A 27,798-nucleotide genomic window follows, 5' to 3' on the forward strand; every position below is an offset into this window, starting at 1 on the left:
AGCGTCGTCCGGGTTAGGGAGGGTTTGGTCGGTAGGGATATCCTTGTCTCATCGTGCACTAGTGACTCCTGTGCAGGTTGCCAGGTGCACAGTGTTTCCTCTGACACATTGGTGCGGCTGGCTTCTGGGTTGGATGCGCGCTGTGTTAAGAAGCAGTGCGGGTTGATTGGGTTGTGTTTCGGAGGACGTATGGCTTTCGACCTTCGTCTCTCCCGAGCCCATACGGGGGTTGTAGCGATGAGACAAGATAGTAACGAAATTGGGGAGAAAAGGGGGTAAAATTAAAAAATAAATAAATAAAAAGGTATATAAGTTATCCCGTGAAAGCTTTTGTTCCAAACCCACTATGGTGTTTCAGGTGCCAAGTTTATGGTCATATTGCAGCAGTATGTAGGAGGGAGATTCCGAGATGTGAGAAGTGTGCAGGAGGGCATGGAACAAAGGAATGTGTAGTGTCAGTAGAAAAAGTGGAGTGTTTCATTGTGGGGTTGGCCATGTTGCTGGGGATCAGAAAGGTCCTGTGCGAGTGAGACAGATTGAAGTTTCCAGGGTTAGAGCAGTGCTGAAAATGTCATATGCTGAGGCAGTGAGGAAAGTAGATGATGGTGGGTAAAGGGTGAGGTAGGATCCCTGTGAGTAGGTTTGTGCTTTAGTAAGGTTGGCTTCTTGGCGTTTATTGCTATGGTCATTAATTGTACCATACAGATGGAAAGGAAATCCCAGAAGATTGAATTGATAGTAACAGGAGCAGAGAAGTTTAGGGGTATCAGAGATTTGTGTGCAGAACTACAGGGGTTTTGAGAGAAGGGATTCCAGCCTGTAGAATCTATTGGGGCCAAAGTAGTCGGAACGGGTATTGGTATTTACACTGAGTGCACAAAACATTAGGAACTCCTGCTTTTTCATGATATAGACTGACCAGATGAATCCAGGTGAAATCTATGATCCCTTATTGATGTCATCTGATAAATCCACTTCAATCAGTGTAGATGAGCCTGGAGACAACTGAGATGGATTGTGTATGTGTGCCATTCAGAGAATGAATGGGCAAGACAAAAGTTGTGCCTTTGAAGGGGGTATTTTAGTAGGTGCCAGGAACACCGGATTGAGCGTGTCAAGAACTGGAAGGCATCTGGGATTTTCACACTCAAGTTTCCCATGTGTATCAAGAATGGTCCACCACCCAAAGGAAATCCAGCCAATTTGACACAACTGTGGGAAGCATTGGAGTCAGCATTGGCCAGCATCCCTGTTGAACACTTTCAACATCTTGTAGAGTCCATGCCCAGATGAATTGACTTCAAAAGGGGTGGGGGCAACTCAATATTAGGAAGGTGTTTCTAATGTTTTGTACACTATTTCTCTATATAGGGTTAGATGGCGAAGCAATTTTGTGAAAGGCAGCAATATGCGACATAGTGTCGAGCCTGCCGGAAAGCCACACGAAGACAAATTGGTACTCGTGCATCCGCGGTTCTTCTACCGCGCGTTCACGACTCTGGCTCACTTATTGCATGATGGCCGAGGGAGGCGGACCCGACTCGGGTAGTGCGGCAGACCCCGATCCGGAGCCGGTAGCCGCTCAAATACCGACACCTTCAACCGAAAGTCAAAAGCAGAGCATTGGAACACTTCTCAAAACAACTCTACGAAAGGGCGACGAGTGGTAATGTGTTTTGAATGTAACGTTAGCTAGCTAACCAATAATAGCTGCTATGCTAGCCAGCTATCTACTTTCAGTTCACGGGAACTGAAAGTAGCCAGCAATAGCATAGGCCCGTCATTAGACGGGTAAACCGGTTCCCATTGAACAGGAAATGGTTTGATTTGTTGGGCCAGGGCAGGAATGAACATGCTAACGTTAGTTACGTCTCCTCATCCGACAATATTTACTTTCTCGACCACTGCAACGTAGTAGTAGTAGTAGTAGTAGTAGTAGTAGTAGTAGTAGTAGTAGTAGTAGTAGTAGTAGTAGTAGTAGTAGTAGTAGTTAATAGCTAAGGTTAGTTCACTAGCAAGCCACGGCATTGCGCAAGTTAGCCATGTCTGCTCACATTAGCTTACTAGCCGACTAACTAGCTACGACATGACGAGGTGTAGTCAAAGGCCCTTTTTCAATGCAATAAAGTGGAGTGACTGCGAATTAATGCTAGCTAGTTAGCGTGCTATCTTACTAGCTAGCTAATGCTTTGTCATTGGAACTGGATAACAACCAGCGACTGGCCCTGTCAGATTTCCAGGCAAAATATTTGCAACGGTTTAACTTTGGAAACTAAACTCTTTCCTGTATCTATTTTGCTAACGTTAGTTAGCAAAATCAGTACTGACTAACAAGGGAGGGGAAACAACCAATGGGCTCAGCAAGAGCTAGGCTAACCACAATGGCATTACAGTACCAATTGTCTTGAGTTGAGAAAGTAGTCTGGCGGGTCATATAATGTTCTGATGTTTACATCTACCTAGATGAATTCACACAATGTTTCCTTGAGCTAAAAAAACAAACAATCATTTTTAGTTGGGATTGATGACAAGTTTGATATGTTCCTGGGGCTAGACTCCAGACAACTTGCATTGTTTTGGCCTCCCATCCTGTCTGAACAGGGTAAAGTTAATGTCAGATGTGAATAAATTGGCAGCTATTGGCCTATGGCTATCTGACTGACTAGTTTGCTGACTCTAGACCTAATTTTGAACCCATCTGAGATGGGTATTATAAAGGCTTTAGTTGCTGTGCCTTGTATCGCATTTCGAGTAGCCTAGCTAATTTAGTCACTTGATCGTTTTTTCCTATTCTAAAAAGGGAGATACTTACAAATAAAGTTTCCCACTGCCTGAGCTTTGGACTATGTGAAATCCCGCTAACAAGTTTATGTAGTGGAAGATATTCTTATTTGAGATTGACATCCTTGCTCACTTTTACTGTATGTGAATGTGACCTAGAGCACAAGACTGTGTTGTTTTGAAAAATATACACTTGACATGCAACAATTCCAAAGATTTCACTGAGTTCACAATAAGGAAATAAGTACATTGAAATAAATTAATTGGGCCCTAGTCTGTGTTTCACATGATTGGGATTACAGATATGCATCTGTTGGTCACAGATACCTTAAAAAAGGTATGGGTGTGGATCAGAAAACCAGTCAGTATTTGGTGTGACCACCACTTGCCTCGGAGTGGGACACATCTCTATCACATAGAGTTGATTATGGCCTGTGGAATGTTGTCCCACTCTACTATGGCTGCTCGAAGTTGCTGGATATTGGCATTAACTGGAACATAATGTTGTATACGTTGATCCAGAGCATCCCGAACATGCTCAATGGGTGACATGTCTGGTGATTATGGAGGAACTGGGATTTTCAGCTTCCAGGAATTGCGTACAGATCCTTGCAACATGGGGCTATGCATCATCATGCTGAAACATGAGGTGATGACGGTGGATGAATGGCACATCAATGGGCCTCAGGATCTCATCACGGTATCGCTGTGCATTCAAATTGCCATTGATCAAATACAATTGTTTGTTGTCTGTAGCTTATGCCAGCCCATACCATAACCCCACTGCCACCATGGGGCACTCGGTTTACAACATTGACATCAGCAAACCACTCTACCACACGACGCCCTACACGATGTCTGCCAGCTGCCCTGTACAGTTGAAACCAGGATTCATCTGTGAACAGCACATTTCTCCAGTGTTCCAGTGGCCATCGAAGGTGAGCATTTGCCCACTGAAGTCTGTTAGGATGCAGAACTGCAGTCTGGTAAGACCCTGGTGAGGACGGCGAGCATGCAGATGAGCTTCCCTGAGGCGGTTTCTGACAGTTTGTGCAGAAATTTTATAGATGTGCCAACCCACAGTTTCATCAGCTGTCCGGGTGGCTGGTCTCAGATGATCCTGCAGGTGAAGAAGCCCCATGTGGAGCATGTGGAGGTCCTGTGAGGCCGGGTGGACACACTGCCAAATTCTCTAAAATGGCGTTGGAGGCGGCTAATGGTAGAGAAATGAACATTCAATTCTGTCAACAGCTCTGGTGGATATTCCTGTAGTCTGCATGCCAATTGCATGCTCCTTCAAAGCTTGGGACAGCTGTGGCATTGTGTTGTGACAACTGCACATTTTAGTGGACTTTTATTGTCCCTGGTACAAGGTGCACCTGTGTAATGATCATGCTGCTTAATCAGCCTCTTGATATGCTACACCTGTCTGGTGGATGGATCATTTTGGCAAAGGATTAATGCTCACTAACAGGGATGTGAACAAATTAAAATTTGTGCACAATATTTGGTGTGTATGGAACATTTCTGGGATAATTTATTTCAGGTCATGAAACATGACACCAACAATGTTATACATGCATGTTGCATTTTATATTTTTGTTAAGTGTATAGTGCCAGTCAAAAGTTTGGACACATACTCATTCCATCATTTTTCTTTATTTGTACTATTTTCTACATGTTTTCAAGATATTAAAACTATGAAATCACACATGGAATCATGTAGTAATCGAAAAAATGTTAATCAAATCAAAATATATTTGACATTATTCAAAGTAGCCACCCTTTCCTTTGATGACAGCTTTGCACATGTTTGGCATTCTCTCAACCAGGTTCATAAGGTAGTCACCTGGAATGCATTTCAATTAACAGGTGTGCCTTGTTTAAAAGTTAATTTGTGGAATTTATTTCCTTAATGCGTTTTAGCCAATCAGTTGTGTTGTGACAAGGTAGGGGTGGTATACAGAAGATATCCCTATTTGGTAAAAGGCCAAGTCCATATTATGACAAGAATAGCTCAAATAAGCTAAGAGAAACGACAGTCCATTACTTTAAGACCATGAAGGTAAGACAATGCCGAAAATTTCAAGAACTGAACGTTTCTTCAAGTGCAGTTGTTCAAAAACCATCAAGCGCTATGATGACAGGCTCTCATGAGGACCACCACAGGAAAGGAAGACCCAGAGTTACCTCTGCTGCAGAGGATAAGATCATCAGAATTAACTGCACCTCAGATTGCAGCCCAAGTAAATGCTTCACAGAGTTCAAGTAACAGACACATCAACGTGAATCAGGCCTTCATGGTCGAATTGCTGCAAAGAAACCACTACTAAAGGACACCAATAAGAAGAGACTTGCTTTTGGGCAAAGAAGCACGGGCAATGGACATTAGACCGGTGGAAATCTGTCCTTTTTGTCTGAGTCCAAATGTGTGATTTCTTCTTATTTTTGGTTCCAACCACTGTGTATTGGTTTGGGATGAGTTGGACTGCAGAGTGAAGGAAAAGCAGCCAACAAGTGCTCAGCATATGTGGGAACTCCTTCAAGACTGTTGGAAAAGCATTCCAGGCAAAGCTGGTTGAGAGAATGCCAAGTGTGCGACGCTGTCATCTAGGCAAAGGGTGGATACTTTGAAGAATCTAAAATAAATGTTGATTTGTTTAACACTTTTTTTGGTTACTACATGATTCCATATGTGTTTCATAGTTTTGATGTTTACACTATTATTCTACAGCATAAAAATAAAGGAAACCCTTGAATGTAAAAATAAAGGGAACCCTTGGTTCCTCTCTAGGTTTCTTCCTAGGTTCAGGCTTTTTCTAGGGAGTTGTTCCTTGCCACTGTGCTTCTACATCTGCATTGCTTGCTGTTTGGGGTTTTAGGCTGGGTTTCTGTACAGCACTTTGACATTGGCTAATGTAGAAAAGGGCTTTCTAAAGAAATTTGATTGAAGGAGTAGGTTTGTCCAAACTTTTGACTGGTACTATATGTTGACAGATGGAGAAATACTCCAAATAAGTGAATACTGGACATGAATACTAACATTGTTAGACATAATGTAGGAACTAGTGGAACAAGTTGTCTGCATGCAAGTTCCTTTTGTAGCTCAGTTGGCCGAGCATGGTGCTAGTAATGCTAGAGTAGTTGGTTTGATTCCCGTGACCACTCATACATAAAATATGTGCTCACATACCTAAGTCACTTTGGATTAAAGTGTCTGCTAAATGGCATTTATATATTATTACTTTTACCCTTGTGTGATATTTATTTTAACCTGCAAGTTGTCAGCCTCATTCCTCGCAATACAGTATCTTACCAAGGCACTACTTTTTGCAGGTTTCTGATTGATAGCAGGTGGTTTAAGCAGTGGAAGAAGTATGTGGGATTTGACAGCTGGGATATGTACAATGTTGGAGAGCACAGTCTCTATCCCGGCCCTGTTGACAACTCAGGCCTGTTCTCAGGTAATGCAGGCATCATATTCACTGACACATTCTTCACAGCCTTACACCATGTGAAATGGTGTATCTTAATCTGTGAAGTATGCAAATGTGTTTTCTTCTGTCTCTGCTGTAAGCATGATTCTACACAACTAGTTATAAACAAGCACTCAATACTTGCTCGCTCTAAATACTTGATGTCATAACTTACCTTTACTCTATTTCTTCTCAGACCATGAGACTCAGATCTTGAAGGAGCACCTTATAGATGAGCTGGACTATGTCCTTGTGCCCACTGAGGCGTGGAACAAGCTTGTCTGCTGGTATGGTTGCCTTGAGGGCCAGCGGCCCATCGTCAGAAAGGTGACGCTATGAATTTATTTGAAAAAATTCGCCCTTTTCCTTTAGTCTCTCTCTAACCTTGCTCTTTCTCTCCGTAGGTGGTTGAACACGGCATGTTTGTCAAGCACTGTAAAGTGGAGGTCTATCTGTTGGAGCTCAACTTGTGTGAGAATGACAACATGGACAATGTGATCACACGTCATTTCAGCAAAGCTGACACTATAGGTAAAGGAGGTTTACTGTACTGTGGGCCAGAGAGCAAACTGACGCGTGAACTAACTAGATATGTATCATATTCAGCCACTTCTGACTTTTGATTAGCTAAATAGTTTGTGTGTGTGCCCTGTCCAGACACCATAGAGAAGGAGATGCGGTCGCTATTTGAGATCCCAACAGGGAAGGAGACTCGACTGTGGAACAAATACATGAGCAACACATACGAGCAGCTGAACAAGCCAGACAGCACCGTGCAGGATGCTGGTCTCTTCCAAGGCCAGGTAGAGAACTATCTCTATCCCAACACCCCACTTCAGCTCACTCACTCCTAGGCCACACACAGCTAGACCCTTTGACCACTGGCTCTGTCTTCATTGGGCACACAGCACAGGGGTTTCACTATAATTATTTTTTAAGGGAAGCTGCAATGGTGTCACGTTTGTATACTTAATCACTTATATCATCAGTTGTTCTTCCCAATAGTTGAAATTGTAGCTACGTTTGATTACCATTAGTTCCATTAGGGATCACAACATTCCTAATGTTGTTTTGCTCTCATGTTTTGTTACCCAGCAGTTATAAACTGCTAATTGATTATGTTATGAAAGTTGTTTTTGCGGTCACCTGGGTTCTAGCCTCGTACTACCATCCGGGTCTCAGAAGCTTACATACGTTTAATTATGTAAGTTTACGAGATCAGGAAGATTGTATGAGACTAGCTGGGTTCAGCTGAGGTTAGTTTTTGTGGCACGGCTCTCACTGGCTTGTTTCCCACACAGGTGCTCGTGATCGAACGCAAGAATGAGGACGGCACGTGGCCCAGACAAGCCTCCCATCCAAAGTAAGTTAATCGGTCTATGGTTACCCTTGCTCTGTTCTAGGACTTTGTGGCAATTAGTACATTTGGATTAGAATGGCTTATGTTCCATCATGTCTGGTTGCGCAAAATGTCTGAAACTTGTCTAGTAAGTTGTCTATGTTCCTGTTATTCAGATCTAGTACGGCCACATCCAGGAATTTCACTACCTCCCCAAAGCTCTCCTCCAACTCGTCAGCAACCATCTCCTCAACAATAACTAATGGGGACAGCAGCAACTCTGGCAGTACACTGAACAACAGCACCTCCTCTGGCAATAGGCAAGCACACTGTGAATTTGTCACTATGACACAATATGCAAAGTACTTGGATATCACTAGTTAGTCAGACCAGCTCAATGGAGTAACATTTATGTTTAGGAAGATTTATGCAGTCTGTTGATGTTTGATCTATTATACACTGGACTCAACCTTACTCTTTCTATAGATTGGGAGGTTACAACTCATACAGCTCATCCTACAACTACAGAGAGTCACCCTCCCAACCTGGCCTTTGTGGTCTCAGTAACCTAGGCAACACCTGCTTCATGAACTCTGCCCTCCAGGTACCACTCACTCACTCACTCACACTTTGAACTGATATTTCCCTCTTACTCACCTCACTGTTTTGTTGCAGTGCCTGAGCAACGCGTCCCCTCTCACGGAATACTTCCTAGATGACCAGTATGAGGCGGAAATCAACCGGGAGAATCCATTAGGAATGAGGGGGGAGATTGCAGAGTCCTACGCAGACCTGGTCAAGCAGATGTGGCTCAGCCGCAGCAGCTATGTGGCCCCCCGCACCTTTAAAGTAAGCCGCGCCACAGACACAGAGGACTGAATTTCTATAGGCTACTGTGATTGTTGTTGTCTTATAGTGCACCTTCCTCACCCTCTTTTTCACCAGTAGATTTCTCCAATTAAACTCTGGAGTTTCTCAGTCAGTTACTGACTGACAAACTCATGCAGATAGAGCAATGAGCATTGAACTGTCACAATTACTTTAATACATGCGTGATTGACAAGCTGCACAGTCTTCTAACCGCCACCCTGTGTTCCCCCTATATCCCAGACCCAAGTGGGCCGCTTCGCCCCCCAGTTTTCAGGGTACCAGCAGCAGGACTCCCAGGAGCTGCTGGCCTTCCTGATGGATGGGCTTCACGAAGACCTGAACCGCGTTAAAAAGAAGCCTTACCTGGCCCTGCAGGATGCAGGGGGCCGGAAAGACGAGGTACACACACACACACACACACACACACACACACTGCAACAAATCACCTCTGTACAAATGTTTTCTTCTACTGTGTAACAGATTGTAGCTAAGGAAGCCTGGACTAACCATCGCCTGCGCAATGACTCCATCATCGTGGACATATTCCATGGCCTGTTCAAATCCACTCTGGTGTGTCCAGAGTGTGCCAAGGTCTCTGTGACCTTTGACCCATTTTGCTACCTCACACTGCCTCTGCCCATGAAGAAGGACCGCACCATGGAAGTGTTCTTGGTCCGCATCGATCCCCAGTCCAGACCTACGCAGGTAACACACACTGGATGGGCACTGTTTTTACCCCTCCATGGAGATAGACACTGTTGTCATAATAACAATATTGCGTTGTCTGCAATGTAAATCAAACATTTGCATACCAGACCAGTCTCAATGGGGACCTAGAAACTGAGTAGTCTTTGTACATGCTGCTGTGCTGTTTTCGATTTCAGAGTTGGCCACGGTTCACCTACTGAGGTCTTAACATCCATGTAGACAGAAGTAAAAATATCTCTTCTCTCCCTGTGCGTCTCTCCTTGTCTTCCCCAGTACCGAGTGGTTGTCCCCAAGCTTGGCTCAGTGACAGACCTGTGCAGCGCCTTGTCCCGGCTCTCTGGAATCCCTGCTGAGAATGTGAGAGCTGATTAAGGGCCATTTTACTTTTGGACTCTATTTTTATAGCATGCCCATGGTGACATTTTGTTCATGACTTGATAAGATTTAAATAAATGTGTAGTTAATTTAATACTTTGTAAAGTTTTTTTTGTGAGACTATCTTCGGTTGAGGGTTAACGTTTTGCCCAACTGACGGGTCTGATAAAGTGACTCCAGTTGAGAGAACCATAAATCAGGGATCCCCAATAGGTGGCCCGTGGGCCAAATTCGGCTCACAGGTGATTTATTTTGAAATTTATGGGAAAACAACATTGATGAATAAAAAGATCCCCAGAATGAGCTCAAAGGGATTTTAATTTAGAAAATCTATCCTCAATTATTCCCACTCATGAATAGAGGCATATGTGATCGCATCCAATTGGAAGGTTTGAAATTATTACATTTTTGTCATACTATATCTGTTTGGGATTCTTGTGGTCAATTTGCAGTGTACAAATAATGTATAACTAAGTTCTGGCCCCCTGACCATCTGCTTAAGGAAAAATCATTCCACGGCTGAATGTAATTGGGGACCCCTGACAAAAATGTTTTCTCCTGTCCTCCTAGATGGTGGTGGCAGATGTTTACAATCACCGGTTCCACAAGATCTACAGACGAGATGATGGCCTCAACCAAATCATGGAGAAGGATGACATCTTTGTGTAAGCCTTGTCCCTTCTCTTGCACTGGAAGATAACATATTGAACAGTGGTTGATGTCTGCGCATACCCAGTCACTTTGTTAGCCAAGAGTTTCTAGAATAACCACACAGTAAACACTACAAATACTCAACATATACAAGATGTTGAAATATGATTTTTGTGTTTTTTTTTACAAAAACACCTCCGTTATGCTACTGTATTATTCTCCATGTTTGTGGTCCAGGTATGAGGTGGCGGAGGAGGATGCGGAGAGTATGAACCTGCCTGTGTACTTCAGGGAGCGCCACTCCAAGCACACAGGAGGCTCCACAGGCACCATGCTGTTTGGCCAGCCCCTGCTCATCACTGTGCCCCGGCAGAACCTGGCCGCTGACATGCTCTACGAGAAGGTGCTGGAGAGGATCGGGTGGGTACAGTGTCTGTGGGCCTGCTTTTGTTTCTACTTGTGATCATATGTACAGTATGCCCCACACAGACTTGAGATATTTAAGATGTAGTTATGTGCGGAATGTGAGGTTTGCACATGTGGCAAAACGTTAAAGGCTCAGTGCAGTCGATTCTATTATGTATAATATTGTACAACAGCTGATGAAACTAACACTGAAAGTGTCACAATTTTATCAATGTTATTCCTGATAGTTGCTGGTTGAAAATACAATCTACATAGGACCTTCTAATCAGTAGGTTAGCATGGGCGGGAGTTTCGGCTTTCCATGGTGACATCACCATGTGGTAAATTGGTTAATATATCAATAACAGAGTTCAAACCTCTCAGCCAATTAACGGCTGGTTTTCAGGTTCCACCTCCCCTCTGACTACTTCCAAAATACTTTCTTGAGAAAAACTTTTTTGCCCATTTTAATGGATATCTATTCTAGTAATGTACTTAATTGCTACCCCAAAAGTATTTTATATTGATATAAAAATGGATGCATTGGACCTTTTAAAATGTACAATATTGACAAACTTTCCCCCAACCCAGGCGCTACGTGACGCGCTCTCAAAGCTCCACCGGTGATGGGAGGGCCTCAGCCTCTGCCTCCTCCGCCAGCTGCAGCCAGGCAGCAGAGTGCTCAGCAACATCCTCCAATCGCAACGCTGCAGCGAGTGGGAGTGGTAGCCCCCTGTCAGACGGGGCATCCTGCAGCTCCAGCAACAGCAGCAACCACTCAGGAACCTCCAACGGGAACGGGGTGTGTGAAGGTAAGCAACAACACGGACTGTCTAAAGGCAGCACAGTTACTTACATCTCGTACACCTATTAGTTTCTTTATTATGTTATTTATTGTTTATTATCTTATGCATGTGTACCAAGCACATTTTTGTTTTGCATACATGTACATGTGCCCTATTTCATTCCCATGGTCTGACATGGCTTGTGTGGCTTCCAACTTCCAGGTGAGGAGGAGGCCATGGATCAACAGGTGAGTCCGGAGCCAGAGAACGGACAGTCAGAGGAGGAGGACGCCTCAGACCTGGAGAATGGCCCTAAAACCAAGCCGTGCTCCAGCACCCCGCCCAAACTGTTCTCCTTCAGCATGGTTAACTCTTACGGAACGGCCAACATCAGTCCACTGCCTTGCGACGGAAACATCCTCAAACTAAATAGTTAGTGTTTTAGTCTCCCATTTAACTTTTGAGTGCTTCAACCAGTTTAAAAAATGTCTTGGAAAGAAAAGTTGAAACTTGTTTTTCAGAAGCCAGGTGATTTACAATGTTTCTTGAATTAGAGAACCGGCTTTAGATGTGAGTTGCAAACTGACCAAAGCACCTTATCTCCCCCGTAGCACATTCCACAGTAGCGATCGACTGGGACTCGGACTCAAAGAAACTGTGTTATGACGATCAGGAAGCGGAGGTCAGTACACTTTCAGTTGACTTGATCGGGTGGACCCAAAGCCCTTCTTGGCGGAGTTAGAAAAATGACACCATAATTGCCAATGGACCACTCCATTTGAGTTTTGAGACACTAAAAACAATGATAGTCAAACATGGTTCAGTATTTCCTTTGGCGTCATCGATAATACATTACATAATCTATTAAGGGTTGCATTAGCTGTCAGAAATCTGCCTTTACAATACGCAGATATCAATAAATCTGTGTTTGATATTGAAAGTAGTGTTATTTTTTTTTGCTTCAATAAATAATAAATAAATAAGAGGTGTGCCACGATAGTTTAGTACAACATCAGATGTCAAAGACAAAGTGCAAAGCTATTTTGCTAGCAGTCACAAGTAAATTAGCTCACAATGAAAAAGCAAGATATTTTTTTGCAAAAACCAATGCATGGCCATCATATTTCTGTGTATAATAGACAGAATGTAGCCAGCGACATTTCCTAATGTTTGTTTGAAGTTGCTAGCTAGCACTAGTTGCTAGCTAGCACTAGTTAACTACGCATGGTTTATGATATTACTAGTTTATCTAGCTTGTCCTGCGTTGCATATAATCAATGCGGTGCCTGTTAATTTATCATCGAATCACAGCCTACTTCACCAAACAGGTGATGTTTTAACAAAAGCGCATTTGCGAAAAAAGCACAATCGTTGCACAAATGTACCTAACCATAAACATCAATGCCTTTCTCAAAATCAATACACAGAAGTATATTTTTTTAAACCTGCATATTTAGTTAAAAGTAATTCATGTTAGCAGGCAATATTAACTAGGGAAATTGTGTCACTTATCTTGCATTCATTGCACGTGGAGCCAGGGTATATGCAACAGTTTGGGCTGCCTGGCTCATTGCAAACTGAACTAATTTGCCAGAATTTTACATAATTATGACAACACTGAAGGTTGTGCAATGTAACAGCAATATTTAGACTTGGATGCCACCCGTTCGATAAATTACGGAACGGTTCTGTATTTCACTGAAAGAATAAACGTTTTGTTTTTGAAATGATAGTTTCCGGATTTGACCATAGGCTCGTATTTCTGTGTTTATCATATTCAAATTTAAGTCTGATTTTGATATTTGATAGAGCAGTCTGACTGAGCGGTTGTAGGCGGCAGCTCGTAAGCATTCATTCAGACTTTACTGCGTTTGCCAGCAGCTCATAGCAATGCTTGAATCACAGCGCTGTTCATGACTTCAAGCCTATCAGCTCCCAAGATTAGGCTGGCAATACTAAGCCGCCTATTAGAACATCCAATAATCAAAAGTATAGTAAATACAGATGGTATAGAGAGAAATAGCCAACGTGTCATAATTCCTGTAATAACTATAACCTAAAACTTCTTAACTGGGAATATTGAAGAACTGGGAATATTGAACCACCAACTATGTGGTGTTCTGAGCAAGGAACTTAAACGTTAGCTTTTTTACATGGCACGTATACTTTCTTATCTAACACTGCTTTTGCATTATTTAAACCAAATTGAACATGTTTCATTATTTATGAGACTACAAAAATAGATATCTATTATGTTAAGTTGGAATAAGTGTTCATTCAGTATTGTTGTCATTATTAAAAATATATAAAAATCGCTGATTTAATCGGTATCACCTTTTTTTTTGGTCCTCCAATAATTGGTATCGGCGTTGAAAAATCATAAGTTGACCTATACTGTCCAGAGATGTTCAAATCCGCTCGTGCTGGGCCACTCGAGGACATTCAGAGACTTGTCCAAAAGCCACTCCTGCATAGTCTTGGCTGTGTGCATAAGGTTGTTGTCCTGTTGTAAGGTGAACTTTCTCCCCAGTCTGAGGTTCTGAGCGTTCTGGAACAGGTTTTCATCAAGGATCTCTGTACTTTGCTCCGTTCATCTTTCCCTAGATCCTCCCAGTCCCTGCTGCTGAAAAACAGCATGATCCTGCCACCACCGTGCTTCACCATAGGGATGATGCCAGGTTTCCTTCAGATGTGACACTTGGCATTCAGACCAAGAGTTCAATCTTGGTTTCATCAGACCAGATAATCTTGTTTCTCATGGTCAGTTCTCTTTGAGCCTTTTGGCCAGCACCAAGTGGGCTGTCATGTGCCTTTTACTGAGGAGTGGCATCCATCTGGCCACTACCATAACAGCCTAATTTGGTGGAGTGATACAGTGATTGTTGTCCTTCTGGAAGGTTCTCCCATCTCCACAGAGGATCTCCCTGGAGCTTTGTCAGGGTGACCATCGAGTTCTTGGTTACCTCCCTGACCAAGGCCCTTCTCCCCCGATTGCTCAGTTTTTCTGGGCGGCCGGCTCTAGGAAGAGTCTTGGTGGTTCCAAACTTCTTTCATTTAAGAATGATGGAGGGAGGCCAGTATGTTCTTGGGGATCTTCAATGCTGCAGACATTTCTTTGGTACCCTTCCCCAGATCTGTGCCTCGACACTCCTGTCTCAGAGCTCTACGGACAATTCCTTTGACCTCATGGCTTGGTTTTTGCTGTGACATGCACTGTCAACTGTGGGACCTAATAATGACAGGTGTGTGCCTTTCCAAATCATGTCCAATCAATTGAATTTACCACAGGTAGATTCCAAACAAGTTGTAGAAACATCTCAAGATTGATTAATGGAAACAGGATGCACCTGAGCACAATTTTGAGTCTCATAGCACCTAGGTAAATAAGTTAATTCTGTTATTTTAATACATTGGCAGAATTGTACAACTGTTTTCACTTTCATTATGGGGTATTGTCTGTAGATAATTGTTTTATTTGATTAATTTTAGAATAAGGCTGTAACCTAACATTGTGGAAAATGTTAAGGGGTCTGAATACTTTCTGGATGCAGTGTGTGTGTCTAGTGTATATTTCATCTGAGTGAAGTGCTACTGAAGCGCTAAATTCCTCCATTTACATGAATGATTTGAAGTGAACCTGAAGCCAAGCAGAGTTTGCAAAACGCTTCGTTTTAACTTTCCTTTTCTGTATGAAAAATGCTGAATCCTGCATTATCACGACCCTTGATTATTGGTGTCAGTTATTATACACAGAACAAAAATCTATATGTAAAATGTTGGTCCCATTTGTGATGAGCTGAAGTGAAAGATCCCAGAAATGTTACATATGCACAAACATATTTCTCTAAAATGTTGTTCACAGATTTGTTTACATCCCGGTTTGTGAACATTTCTCCTTTGCCAAGATAATCCATCCACCGGACAGGTGTGGCATATCAAGAAGCTGATTAAACAGCATGATCATTACAATGGTGCACCTTGTGCTGGGGACAATAAAAGGACACTCTAAAATGCGCTGTTTTGTCCTACAACACAATGAAACGGATGTCTCAATTTTGAGGGAGCGTGCACTTGGCATGCTCACCAGAGCTGTTGCCAGAGAATGGAATGTTAATTTCTATACCTTAAGCCAACTCCAACGTCAATTTAGGGAATTTGGCAGTACGCGCCAACTGGCCTCAACCGCAGACCATGTGTAACCACGCCAGCCTTGGACCTCCACATCCGGCTTCTTCACCTGTGGGTTTGTCTGGGACCATCCACTCGGACAGCTGATTTAACTTGGTTTGCACAACCAAAGAACTTCTGTCAAACTGTTTCAGGGAAGCTCATCTACGTGCTTGTCGTCCTCACCTGGGTCTTGACATGACTGCAATTTGGAGTCCGACTTCAGTGGGAAAATGATCACCTTCGATTGCCACTGGCATGCTGGAGAAGTGTACTCTTCGTGGTAGTGGCCTATGGTATGGATAGGCATAAGCTACAGACAACGAGCACAATTGCATTTTATCAATGGCCCATTGTTGTAGTGTTCATCCGCCACCATCACCTCATGTTTCAACATGATAATTCACAGCCCCATGTCGCAAGGATCTGTACACAATTCCTGGAAGCGGCCTGCATACACAGACATGTCACCCGTTGAGCATGTTTGGGATGCTCTGGATTGACGTGTATGAAAACCTTCTCTACCTTCTTGGCCTTTGCTGTTGTATGTTCCCAATAATGTTTGTACCATGTGTTGCTGCCTTGCTAGGTTGTCTTAGGTCTCTCTTTATGTAGTGTTCTCTCTCTTGACACGATGTGTGCTTTGTCCTATATTTTTATTTTTAATCCCAGCCCCCGTACCCACAGAAGACATTTTTGGTAGACCGTCATTGTAAATAAGAATTTATTAACTGACTTGTGTGGTTAAATAAAAACCATGTTCCGGTTCCTACCAATATCCAGCAACTAATCCAAGCAATTGAAAAGGAGTGGGAGAACATTACTCAGGCCACTATCAACAGCCTGATCAACTCTATGCAAAGGAGATGTTGCACTGCATGAGGCAAATGTTGGTCACACCAGATACTGGTTTTGTGATCCACGCCATTATTATTATTATTATTATTATTATTATAATATATTTTTTGTTTTTTTAAGCTATCGGACCAACAGATGCATGTCTGTATTCCCAGTCGTGTGAAATCGAAAGATTAGGGCCTAATGAATGCATTTCAATTCACTGATTTCCTTATGTGAACTGTACAGTAAAATCTTTTAAATTGTTACATTTTATATGTTTGTTCAGTGTACATTCATCTATACACGTATATGCATAAACAAAACTGTACAGTAGATAAAATAACATTTAGGCACTAATAAAGAAACATCTCCATTGGAGGGTAAGGTGGCAGGCTTTGGCATTTTACATTGTTACCTGAAAAAAAAAAAGCCCACCATTTAATTATTTCATGGGATGTGTACCTGGCTATGTCTATACGGTGTGTATACCTGTGACTCAGTCCTGTATCCTCTGTACTGTAGGCATATGAGAAGCATGAGAGCATGCTCCAGGCCCCGAAGAAGAAGGCCACGGTGGCTCTGAGGGAATGCATTGAGCTCTTCACTACCATGGAGACACTAGGAGAGCATGACCCATGGTGAGACCCACCATCACTACAGCACTGTCTTACATGCTCAACAAGATACACTAGTCCATAGCACTCTACTCCCTACGCTGTTGAAACCACTACGTTCTGTGGTGAATTTTAATGCTGTTTTTATGTTCTACTGAAATCAATGATTCTTCACTTGTTCACACAGGTATTGCCCCACCTGTAAGAAGCACCAACAGGCCACAAAGAAGTTTGACTTGTGGTCTTTGCCTCGCATCCTGGTGGTCCACCTGAAGCGTTTTTCCTACAATCGCTGCTGGAGGGACAAGCTGGACACGGTGGTGGACTTCCCTGTCAGGTACAGACCGCACTATGCCAAGAGGTGGAACAGTTCTAACTGACATGGGTCCTTTTTGTATTTATTTTATCAACAATGATTCACATTGAGATGGACGTTGTCTGTGCTCTTTATTCTTTGTATTTTGAGAGGTCAAACAATGAAAGCATCCTTTTGTTTTGTCAACTTTTATGGACCCAAGGAATTGACACAGCTTTACACTAGAGGGTGCTGGTTTGCTAGATTTATAGAAACCCTGGTTTGCTGTGTATTGGCCAATGAGGCATAGAAGAAGCAGTCCTCCATAGGAATAAATGCAATTCTACAGTATTTCAATTAAATGTTTCAATGACAAAATTACATGGATTTAAGATTTTTTATTTTATTTAGTTTAGCTCACATAGTATAAGTAAAACATATGCATTAAGGTGTCTAATAGTCAGTGGCAAAAACAAATGTGGACATTAATAAATGCATTTCTATAGCTTCCAAAATATATATATATTTTTTTTTACAATTTGAGGGAGAGTGCCAAGATGGAGACGTGTTGCCATCCAAACAGCACCCCCTGAAATTAATCTAGTGTGTGAATGACCAGGTTAAGGAAAGTTACTTTTAAATGTTAGTTACTAGTTACTTGTCCAGAATTGTTATCAGTAATGTCATTTTTGGGATTACCCAAACTCAGTAACATAATCTGATTACATTCAGTTACTTTTAGATTACTTTCTCCTTAAAAGGCATTAGAAGAAAACAACTAAAATGTATGTTACCAATTGAACGATATCTATTTATTTATCCTGTAATGTTAAAGTTTACATAGCTGACCATATGCATGTTAAATTTGACATAAAATATTGGTTATGTAGGCTTCTTTTAACCCATCGCTTTCTACTACATATCATTTCAATCAGAATATTATCTTTACAAATGTTATATATAGATATATATCCATAAATATATATATATATCTATATATATCTATATCTATATATATCTATATATATAAATATATCTATATCTATCCACAAATGGATGTAGCAACTACAGATTGCCCCTTTAAGTCTATCAAAAGTGTGTGTTCGAGCATGTGTCCATTAGGCCTATGGATTTATTATTTAATCAGCATTAATTAGATTGAGCAATATTAGACTGGGATCTGCACTATGCAGCTGTTGCAAGAGCGCATTTTTCACTGGCTGTTAACTAGTTTCAAAAAACAGTGATTGATAGGCAGCTTAATTTTCTTGAATTCAACCATTATTGGGTTCAAATACACATTTAAATTTGTGAACAGCCATCCACAACAACCACAATCCGTAAGGCGCAAATATCTAAATGAGAGAGCAGTAGTGTGACTCACATCAATGCGCTATGTAGTATCAATAATAAGTGATCCGTATCGCTGTAGACTACACTGCTGTCGTCCTTACCTCCAAGCGTTTATTCAAGTTGGATAATCTTTGGATACCGACAGCAGTCGCACAATTGGACATAGCTTGGACTATAACATACCAAAGCCTATTCCTGCTCTTTTCTCGCTCAGGTGGAACAAACTTAAACTTGTGCCTATTTTCAATGCTGATTTCAATGTCATTGAGAAACCGAGAAGTGACAACAACAAAAATTCGCAAACATCCTTTCTGAATTTAAAAGTAATCCTTGGAAGTAATCATCTAGTTTTTCAAAAGTATCTAATCTGATTACAGTATTTTTGCTGGTAATGTAACAAATGAGTTACCCTTTTTTCTCTCTTTTTTTTTTTGTTGGTTGGTATCCCTTACTTCTCCCCAACCCTGTGTGTACACACACACACACACACGTACAATACACAAGGCCTTTGTCCATTTGAGGAAGTCGTGGTCACATTTGAGTAGTCTCAACTGTCAGAGAAACTGACGTCAAGCTCCAACAGACAAAAATAGCATCTGTGGTAAAGTTACATTGGGTAACAACTACACAAGGAATTTCACCATCACAAAAGGCTCTTTAAACTAAACCAGGGTCATTTGAATGTATTTTTCATTAGCAGAATACTCAGGTTATTCTCCAGGTTGGGACAAGAAGCCATTTGAAATAATGTTATATAAAAGCTACCTGTGTGGGGGTTGTCTGGCTGAATGCCCGCGAGCCTCCCTGTGCTGTGTACTCTGATCTCGACTGAGTCACATTACCCAGCAGGAACCAGGAAGCCAGGAATTAAATGTAACTGACCTAGACAAGCCCTGCAGCTTCCAAGAACCTGACTCATGCTTACTGAGGATGGTTGAGACCGACAAAGCCATCTATTGTACCTCACCTCTCGCACCAGTGTATCAGCTGAAGCGCTAGCTGACCACCATCCTCCACACTGGGTTCAGTGTTGATGACATGTCCAGTATAAACTTTAATTTTATTTAACTAGGCAGGTCAGTTAAGAACAAATTCTTATTTACAATGACGGCCTACCAAAAGGCAAAAGACCTCCTGCGGGGACGGGGGCTGGGATTATTATTATTTTTTAATAATAATAATAATATATATAAAAGTAGGACAATACACACAATACTACATAAAGAGAGACCTAAGATGGCAACACAATAACAAAATGGTAGCAACACATGTCGACATCATACATCACGCAAAGCATCCACAACTGTCAGTAAGGGTGTCCATGATTGAGTCTTTGAATGAAGAGATTGAGAGAAAACTGTCCAGTTTGAGTGTTTTTTGCAGCTTGTTCCAGTTGTTAGCTGCAGCGAACTGAAAAGGGGAGGGACCTAGGGATGTTTGTGCTTTGGGGACCTTTAACAGAATGTGACAACACCCGTTCTGCCAGTATGGAGGATGAGGGCTGCAGTAGATATTTCACATAGGAGGGAGTGAGCCATAAGAGGGTTTTATAAATAAGCATCAATCAGTGGGTCTTGCGATGGGTATACAGAGATGACCAGTTTACAGAGGAGAAAAGAGTGCCGTGATGTGTCCTATAAGGAGCATTGGTGGCACATCTGATGACCGACTGGTGAGGAAAATCTAGCCGCTCGAGAGCACCCCTACCTGCCGATCTATAAATGATGTCTCCGTAATCTACCATGGGTAGGATGGTCATCTTAATCAGGGTTAGTTTGGCAGCTGGGGTGAAAGAGGAGCGATTTCGATAGAGGAAACCAAGTCTAGATTTAACTTTAGTCTGCAGCTTTGATATGTGCTGAGAGAAAGACCGTGTACTGTCTAGCCAAACTCCCAAGTACTCTAAACCCTCAGAGGTAGTAAACACACCTGTGGGGAGAGAGGCATTCTTCTTACCAAACCACATGACCTTTGTTTTGGAGGTGTTCAGAACAAGATTAAGGGTAGAGAAAGCTTGTTGGACACTAAGAAAGCTTTGTTGTAGAGCATTTAATACAACATCCAGGGAGGGGCCAGCTGAGTATGAGACTATCATCTGCATATAAATGGATGAGAGAATCAAGGGCAATGTTGGCATCATTGAGGATCTTTAAGGTTGCAATGACACATCCATAACCTGAGCGGAAACCAGATTGCATACCAGAAAGAATACTATAGACATCAAGAAAGCCAGTCAGTTGATGAATCACACTTGATAAAATTAACATGGTTTTCTGTACAGCCCTGTGTTTGTGTGTTTAGCTGTCAGTCCAAGTCATTGTGTGTATGTAATGTGTAGTAGTAGGTTTTGCTAATGACGTCTTCTCTCTCCACACAGGGACCTGAACATGTCTGAGTTTGTGTGTGACCCAAAGGCCGGACCCTATGTTTATGACCTCATTGCTGTCTCCAACCACTATGGAGGAATGGGAGGAGGCCACTGTGAGTAATGGTTGCTTCTGCCAGTAACACCCAGGTCTATCCTTAATGCAGACTCTCAGACCTAGATAATAACTTACACCAGGGTGTCCGTATTGTCTTAAAGGAATTTCTGATAAATAAAGGCCTTGATAAGTCTTAGTCTTGCTCATGGCGGCAGAATGGCAAGGTCCAGCCCTGCTATCTGCATAATACTATCTGCTGATAAAACTATTTGTTTTAGTACCTGGTAACCTGAAGCAGGTCAAATTTCAGTTGGTAAAACAGTCAGTGGTGTTTCGACTGTTGGTTCCCACTTACATGGCATGAAGTGTGAACTTTATCAATTTCTATTTCCTCAAACCTTTTCATGTATTTTGGCCAAGCTCTTGTTTGGTGGTGACTAACCAGGCCTGCTAGTGTTAACTAGTTCATCAGCTATTCATCCCAGCTCAACTTTAGACCTCCCTGACCATGATGTAGTTTTCTAATGTTCCTCCAATATCTTGTACCTTCAGACACAGCCTACGGCAAGAACAAAGCTGATGGGAAGTGGCATTACTTTGATGACAGTAGTGTATCGGCTGCCTCGGAGGATCAGATTGTGGTGAGTGAGCCACTTCAAACCTTCCGTTCATGTGTAACTGTATACAGTGCATTCGGAAAGTATTCAGACCCCTAGACTTTTTCCACATGGTTACGTTACAGCCTTATTCTGAAATGGACTCAATCAATACTAATCCTCATCAGTCTACACACAATACCCCATAGTGACAAAGTGAAAACAGGTTAAGAAATGTTTGCAAATGTGTTAAAAATTAAACAGAAATATAGGGGGATACCTAGTCAGTTGTACAACTGAAATGTGTCTTCCGCATTTAACCCAACCCCTTTAAATCAGAGAGGTGCGGGGGGGCTGCCTTTATTGACATCCACGTCATTGGCCCCCAAGGAACTACCTTGCTCAGGGGCAGAATGACGGATGTTTGCCTTGTCAGCTCAATACCTTATTTACATAAGTATTCAGACCCTTTGCTATGAGACTTGTAATTGAGCTCGGATGCATCCTGTTTCCATTGATCATCCTTGATGTTTGTACAACTTGATTGGAATCCACCTGTGGTAAATTCAATTGATTGCACATGATTTGGAAAGGCACACACCCACAGTTGACAGTGCATGTCAGAGCAAAAACCAAGCCATGAGGTCGAAGGAATTGTGCATAGAACTCCGAGACAGGATTGTGTGGAGGCACAGATCTGGGGAAGATACTCTGTTCTGATGATACAAAGATTGAACTCTTTGGCCTGAAAGCCAAGCGTTAACGTCTGGAGGAAACCTGGCACCATCCCTACGGTGAAGCGTGGTGGCAGCATCATGCAGTGGGGATGTTTTTCAGCGGCAGGGACTGGGAGACTAGTCAGGATCAAGGGAAAGACGAACGGAGCAAAGTACAGAAAGGTCCTTGATGGAAACCTACTCCAGAGCGCTCAGGGCCTCAGACCGGGGCGGAGGTTCACCTTCCACCAGGACAACGACCCTAAGCACACAGCCAAAGCAACACAGGAGTGGCTTTGAGACAAGTCTGTCCTTGAGTGGCCCAGCCAGAGCCCGGACTTGAACCCGATCAAACATCTCTGGAGAGACCTGAAAATAGCTGTGCAGCACACTCCCCATCCAACCTGACAGAGCTTGAGAGGATCTGCAGGGAAGAATGGGAGAAAGTCCCCAAATACAGGTGTGCCAAGATTGTAGCGTCATACCCAACAAGACTCGGCTGTAATAAAGGGTCTGAATACTTATGTAAATATAATATATTTATTTATATATATATATATATATATATATATATATATTTGTAAATTATATATTTATTATTATTATATATTTTTTTAACCTGTTTTTGCTTTTTCATTATCTGATATTGATTTAGATTGATGGTTTTAGAATTAGGCTGTAACAAAATGTGAAAAAAGTCAAGTGGTCTGAATAGCCCTTGTTGTTTTTTGAAACGTTGGTTATAAACATTTCTGGTGTGGGACTCGTTATTACCCTTAAAGCGATTTGTTCCATGTGTCCAATGTCAGCAGTGATGATGGCTCTCCATTGACTTCATGTCCTTTGGTGTTGAGTGTCAGTGTTGCTGTGGTGTAACTCTATCCCCTATCCCTTCCACAGACAAAAGCAGCCTACGTGCTATTTTACCAACGCAGAGATGCGGGTGATGTCCCCGCCAAGCCTCCGCCCTCTTCCCCTCTAGGTGGCGCCGCCGCCACCGACGATCACATGGATACCAACTGAGCAGCGCTGAAGCTCAAGGACACGCACTGAAGAAAAAAAACACACACTTTGTTGATGCACACATCAAGCTACTTCAGTGACATAAGACATCTGAGTCAATATTATTAACTCCCCCCAACCCAGCACCCCTTCTGTTTTTTTGTTTTGCTCATACGTCGTCACCAAGAGCCAAAAGCCTTGTTAGATGCTTGACCCGAGAGACTTCCTCCCTGGAGCCGGTGGCCTGCTGATGTGTGAAATCAAGTTGATTAGTTTAAATAAATAAAGAGGAATATAAAAAGGCTTAGAATTCTCACTGGACGAACAGAATGTTAGAAGTGCACTAAAATGCATAAGTATTATTAACGCAAACTTTTCTGTTACCCACTAGAAAAGTCAAAAAATAAAAAAAACAACAAATCCACATCTTGTTTCTACCAAAGCGTTCCAAGTTGTACATTCTAAAGAAATGTACCAACTGCATTGACAGACATGGGGGGAAAGGGGAAACATGCTCTTGAGTTGTCTCTGATTTGTGTATGTGATGATAACCCTCCAGGGCAGGGGTGAATTTATGCAAATTTGTATTTAACATTGAGATGTACACAGAATTCAACACATGACACTGATGGATCCTGTGACCTTCTGCCTCCTGTGAAGAATGGATCCAGTCAGAAAGGCACATTGGAGGTGTTCCATCTGCTACAGAAACACACACAGGCCCCTTCATTCTAGTCTGCCTCTGGGTTGGCCTGCAGGTCATTTCCACAGTATATGGTGTTCCCTTAAGGTCCTGTTTACTGTGCCTTGATGTATGCTGTGGCAGAGGCTTCATTTTCAGAGATGTGACTTCAGTCAGACCTTAGCGCCTGCTCTTTATGAAGCCAGGCATGCTAATGCTGTCTCGCTCATACCCCCCTTCCCCGTGCTCTTTGAGATATGTCTCATCCTGCTAAAGATGTGCTGCTCCCCCTCGTTACGCAAAAGAAACAGCGGCCTTTTTAATCCTGCAACCTGTTTTCAAAAGGAAGTACTCTTAAGTTTTCCTTTAGTTGCATCTGGAATAATACATCTATGAATGACACGTGGCAAGGCCCTGACCACTCATACATTTCTAGATAATATGGCTGTACTTCCAAGCATATTTGATTGCTTACTGAATGGACCCTCCGACTGCCAGCTATGGCTTGTCCTTAGGCTACCTGTCCTGTGGTATTACAGTCCTGCATTGAAATCTGACATGTATGAAAGTGGTGCCAAATTTGAGACTTGAAATTATTGCTGTTCATGATAAGTCTCCAATCCATTGTCAAATATAATTTGGACAGCAATAACTTAAAGGCATCCTCAGTTTGCCTGCAGCCATGTTCTCCCACAATGGACTCTCAGACAACCAATCAGCTGTTAAATAAAATATATAATTATGACATTACATCTTGCTCATCAATGGATGGAAAAAGGACTCCTATAAATCGATCTGCTTGTATGCTGTCGGACTGTTGCTAGCTCTATATTCTTCACTGAGACATGTGTCCCATTAAATACTAGAAGTCTTCATTAACAGCTGCTCGGCTTGTGGGGGGCTGGTGACGGCAACACAATACATGTCAGGAACCAGTGCCTCTGATACCTTCTCCAGATTCAGCACCCTTCTGTTGAATTTCACTGTGTTGCTAAGTGTCTTGTAAAGGTTGATTCAAGATACCAGTAACTACTTCATGGATGGATTTCCCCTAAGATAAATTCTAGCTCTGGCATTTGTCCTGTGCTTTTTCCATGTGGCACAAAAGCATGTAAATGTCTTATAGGACTGCAAATGATCTGTTTGCTGGTTGGTCCCTCTGTGATTATGCCCTCCTGAGATGATTACATGATTAATATAACCATATTTATGTCAATGAATAGAAAAGCTTTACACCATATCTGTAATATTCTATAGCAAGTGAAAAAGGCATCCAGCTGTCCAAAAGATTGGATTAGTTGCTTTTCTTTACAATCCTCATGAGCAACTTAGCAATTTGAGCGTCAATATCTTGAATAGATGTAAATACTCACTATTTCAAAAATAGGGACATAACTGTTGCAATATTTGTTTTTAATTGAGAATTATTTGGATTGGAAATACAATAAAGACTGGCAGCCAAAAAGGATATCTTGTTTGGACTAGTTGCTTTCCAGAAAAGAAAAGAGGTATTGCAGACATTGCCTTAATGACTAGTTTATTACATAAGTGCCCACAATATCCTTAAGCCACGTCTTTAGGGATTCAATCTGAAATTGCATTAATTTCCTTTTTTTTTTTTTTACATAATAACTTGAGTAGTTGAGAATGAAATCACTAAAATGGCATTCTAAGTGTGTAAGCAAATATTAGGCTATATCCTCTTTAGACCATTAACCCCTTCCCCCAGAATAGACCGTATACATTTCAGAATAAAGCTGCTCAAAATGGTGCTAAATTGCTCATAATATTCTACATTTACTGCCGGTTCACACAGTCACACTGGTAGCCTGTTTTCAAGAGAGGAGAACAGATGAATACGGCTATGATTTAGTGAAACACTTAAAGTCCAGTCTCAATTCAGAAGGAAGTTATTCACTGCAGAACCTGAAAAGCCTGATTTTGCTGGTCAGAATGACTTGCACTTCCTGGTTTGGCTACTTTCACTATTCTGAAAAATCCCTCTTTCAGCATGTTTGGCTCTGGTGTTCAAATCTAGAATCATCTTCCCCATGCTAAACTTAACTATTAGTGTGAGAAATGCAAAACTGACCCAAGATTAGCATCTAAAGGAAACCTCACCCTACACCATATTGTTGCCAAACTTTCACATTGGACCTAAGCATTACGCACACCAAACACCTGTAAAATACTATGAAGACTGACAAGAATACAAAGATCCTTAGTAAAAATATTTATTTGGTAAACTTGTTACATTAAGACAGTCATGCTTTACATGGGCCCAATGCAACTGTTATGTTAAGACTTTTATATTTCATCAGATATCCCCCTCACAAAAGGTGTGGTTTCAAAGGATGGCTTCATTTAATAAAAGTTCAGAACACAGTAGCATTTCGCACAGGAGAGCACAGTACATGATTTAAAAATATAATGGGTGCTGTGGTCACACAGAGCTTGTGAGGAGGAGGAAGTATTTATTGAACAGTAAGCTGTTGAAAGTCCAACTGTTGCCTTTTGAGTTACAGCCAGGGACATTTTCCAAGGTGTGCCCATACATGCAAGGCATCAATACTTTATACTTTGAAATGCATATCACACCCACATTGGCATGATTTCTACTCCTCCCCATTGCCTCTGTGTGACCAACAGTGGGACGGTTTAGTTTGCCGTGTTGAGAAGCTTCTTGATGTCACCCTCAATGTCGATGGTCGGGAATCTCCTGCTGTAGCGTTTGAATGGCTCTCCGTCTGGCCCAATGAGAAACTTCTCAAAGTTCCAGGCGATGTCATTCCTGCCAACGGGACTCCAGATGATGCATTTAGGGTCGTTCATTAAGGCCATGGGATCGTCGCTTGGGAACTGCAGCTTCTCCTTGAGGTACACAAACAGGGGGTGGGCGTGCTTCCCGTTCACATCCACTTTCTCAAGGAGCTGGAAGTTGGGCTCAAAGCCATTTCCCGGTCGGACATACTTCAAGGACATCAGAATCTCTTCGTTATTGCAGTTCTCCTGTAGGAGTAGATTGTGGGAAGAATATGTAATATGTACAGGCAAAGTTCGATGTTTGACCTCAAGTGGTCTATCAAAATGAGTCCCTTGTCCAGTCATAACCAGAACCCTCAATAAAATGTAAAGAACCCCACATGTTCTTTCCCCTTCATTTTTGGATTGAGGACTATAGAACCTGGCGTGGGACAATGTCCAAATAGTACCAGGTCACTCACAGGTTTATTGAACCACAGCAAGAACAGATTAATTTGTGCTCCACCTGCCCACCACACTCCAACTACCAACCGGTCAGAGCAGTCTGGTCTGCACCTGCCAAGTTTGCATTGATGATGAGCTATGATCAGAAAGTTACATTACCCTATATTAAGTGTTGAGAAATCCACCCCCCCGGATTTACCTGATGTCCGAATTGATTGCAGGGCACCCCCAGAATCACGAGACCCTTGTCGGTGTACCGTTCATGGAGCTCGTTCATCTGGGTGTAATCCCTGGTGGTAGTACCTCAGAGAGACGCCACATTCTCGATCAGCACCACTTTACCGACAAGTGACGAGAATTTAAAAAAATCTCCTGAAATAAGCTTTGCGGTCATGTTGTATAACTCACTTCCAGACATATTGCTGATAGACATCAACCACGCTTCTGTCTGCTTAACAGGACTGTTGCTGGACCTTTTATACAACGGGTGTGCTCATTAGTCCAAACAGTTGC

At 42.2% G+C, this 27,798-nt stretch overlaps 1 protein-coding gene and 1 pseudogene across 1 annotated transcript; one reads left to right on the forward strand and one right to left on the reverse strand.

Moving 5' to 3' along the window:
- Positions 1-1,444: 1,444 nt before the first annotated feature.
- Positions 1,445-25,546, forward strand: usp4 (ubiquitin specific peptidase 4 (proto-oncogene)). The gene is made up of 22 exons (XM_024377415.2): positions 1,445-1,666; positions 6,118-6,245; positions 6,454-6,584; positions 6,662-6,788; positions 6,915-7,060; positions 7,559-7,620; positions 7,773-7,916; positions 8,083-8,200; positions 8,272-8,445; positions 8,707-8,865; positions 8,947-9,171; positions 9,448-9,531; positions 10,120-10,214; positions 10,438-10,620; positions 11,197-11,417; positions 11,613-11,822; positions 12,002-12,072; positions 16,920-17,035; positions 17,199-17,348; positions 21,037-21,140; positions 21,635-21,723; positions 23,295-25,546. Exons 1-22 carry the CDS (start codon positions 1,515-1,517, stop codon positions 23,415-23,417), a joined length of 3,012 nt encoding a protein of 1,003 aa, XP_024233183.1. The 5' UTR covers positions 1,445-1,514; the 3' UTR covers positions 23,418-25,546.
- Positions 25,547-26,296: 750 nt separating this feature from the next.
- Positions 26,297-27,752, reverse strand: LOC112217133 (annotated as a pseudogene).
- Between the last annotated feature and the right edge of the window lie 46 nt (positions 27,753-27,798).

This window comes from Oncorhynchus tshawytscha, linkage group LG02 (genome assembly GCF_018296145.1).
Source record: "Oncorhynchus tshawytscha isolate Ot180627B linkage group LG02, Otsh_v2.0, whole genome shotgun sequence".
NCBI classification, from domain to species: Eukaryota; Metazoa; Chordata; class Actinopteri; order Salmoniformes; family Salmonidae; genus Oncorhynchus; species Oncorhynchus tshawytscha.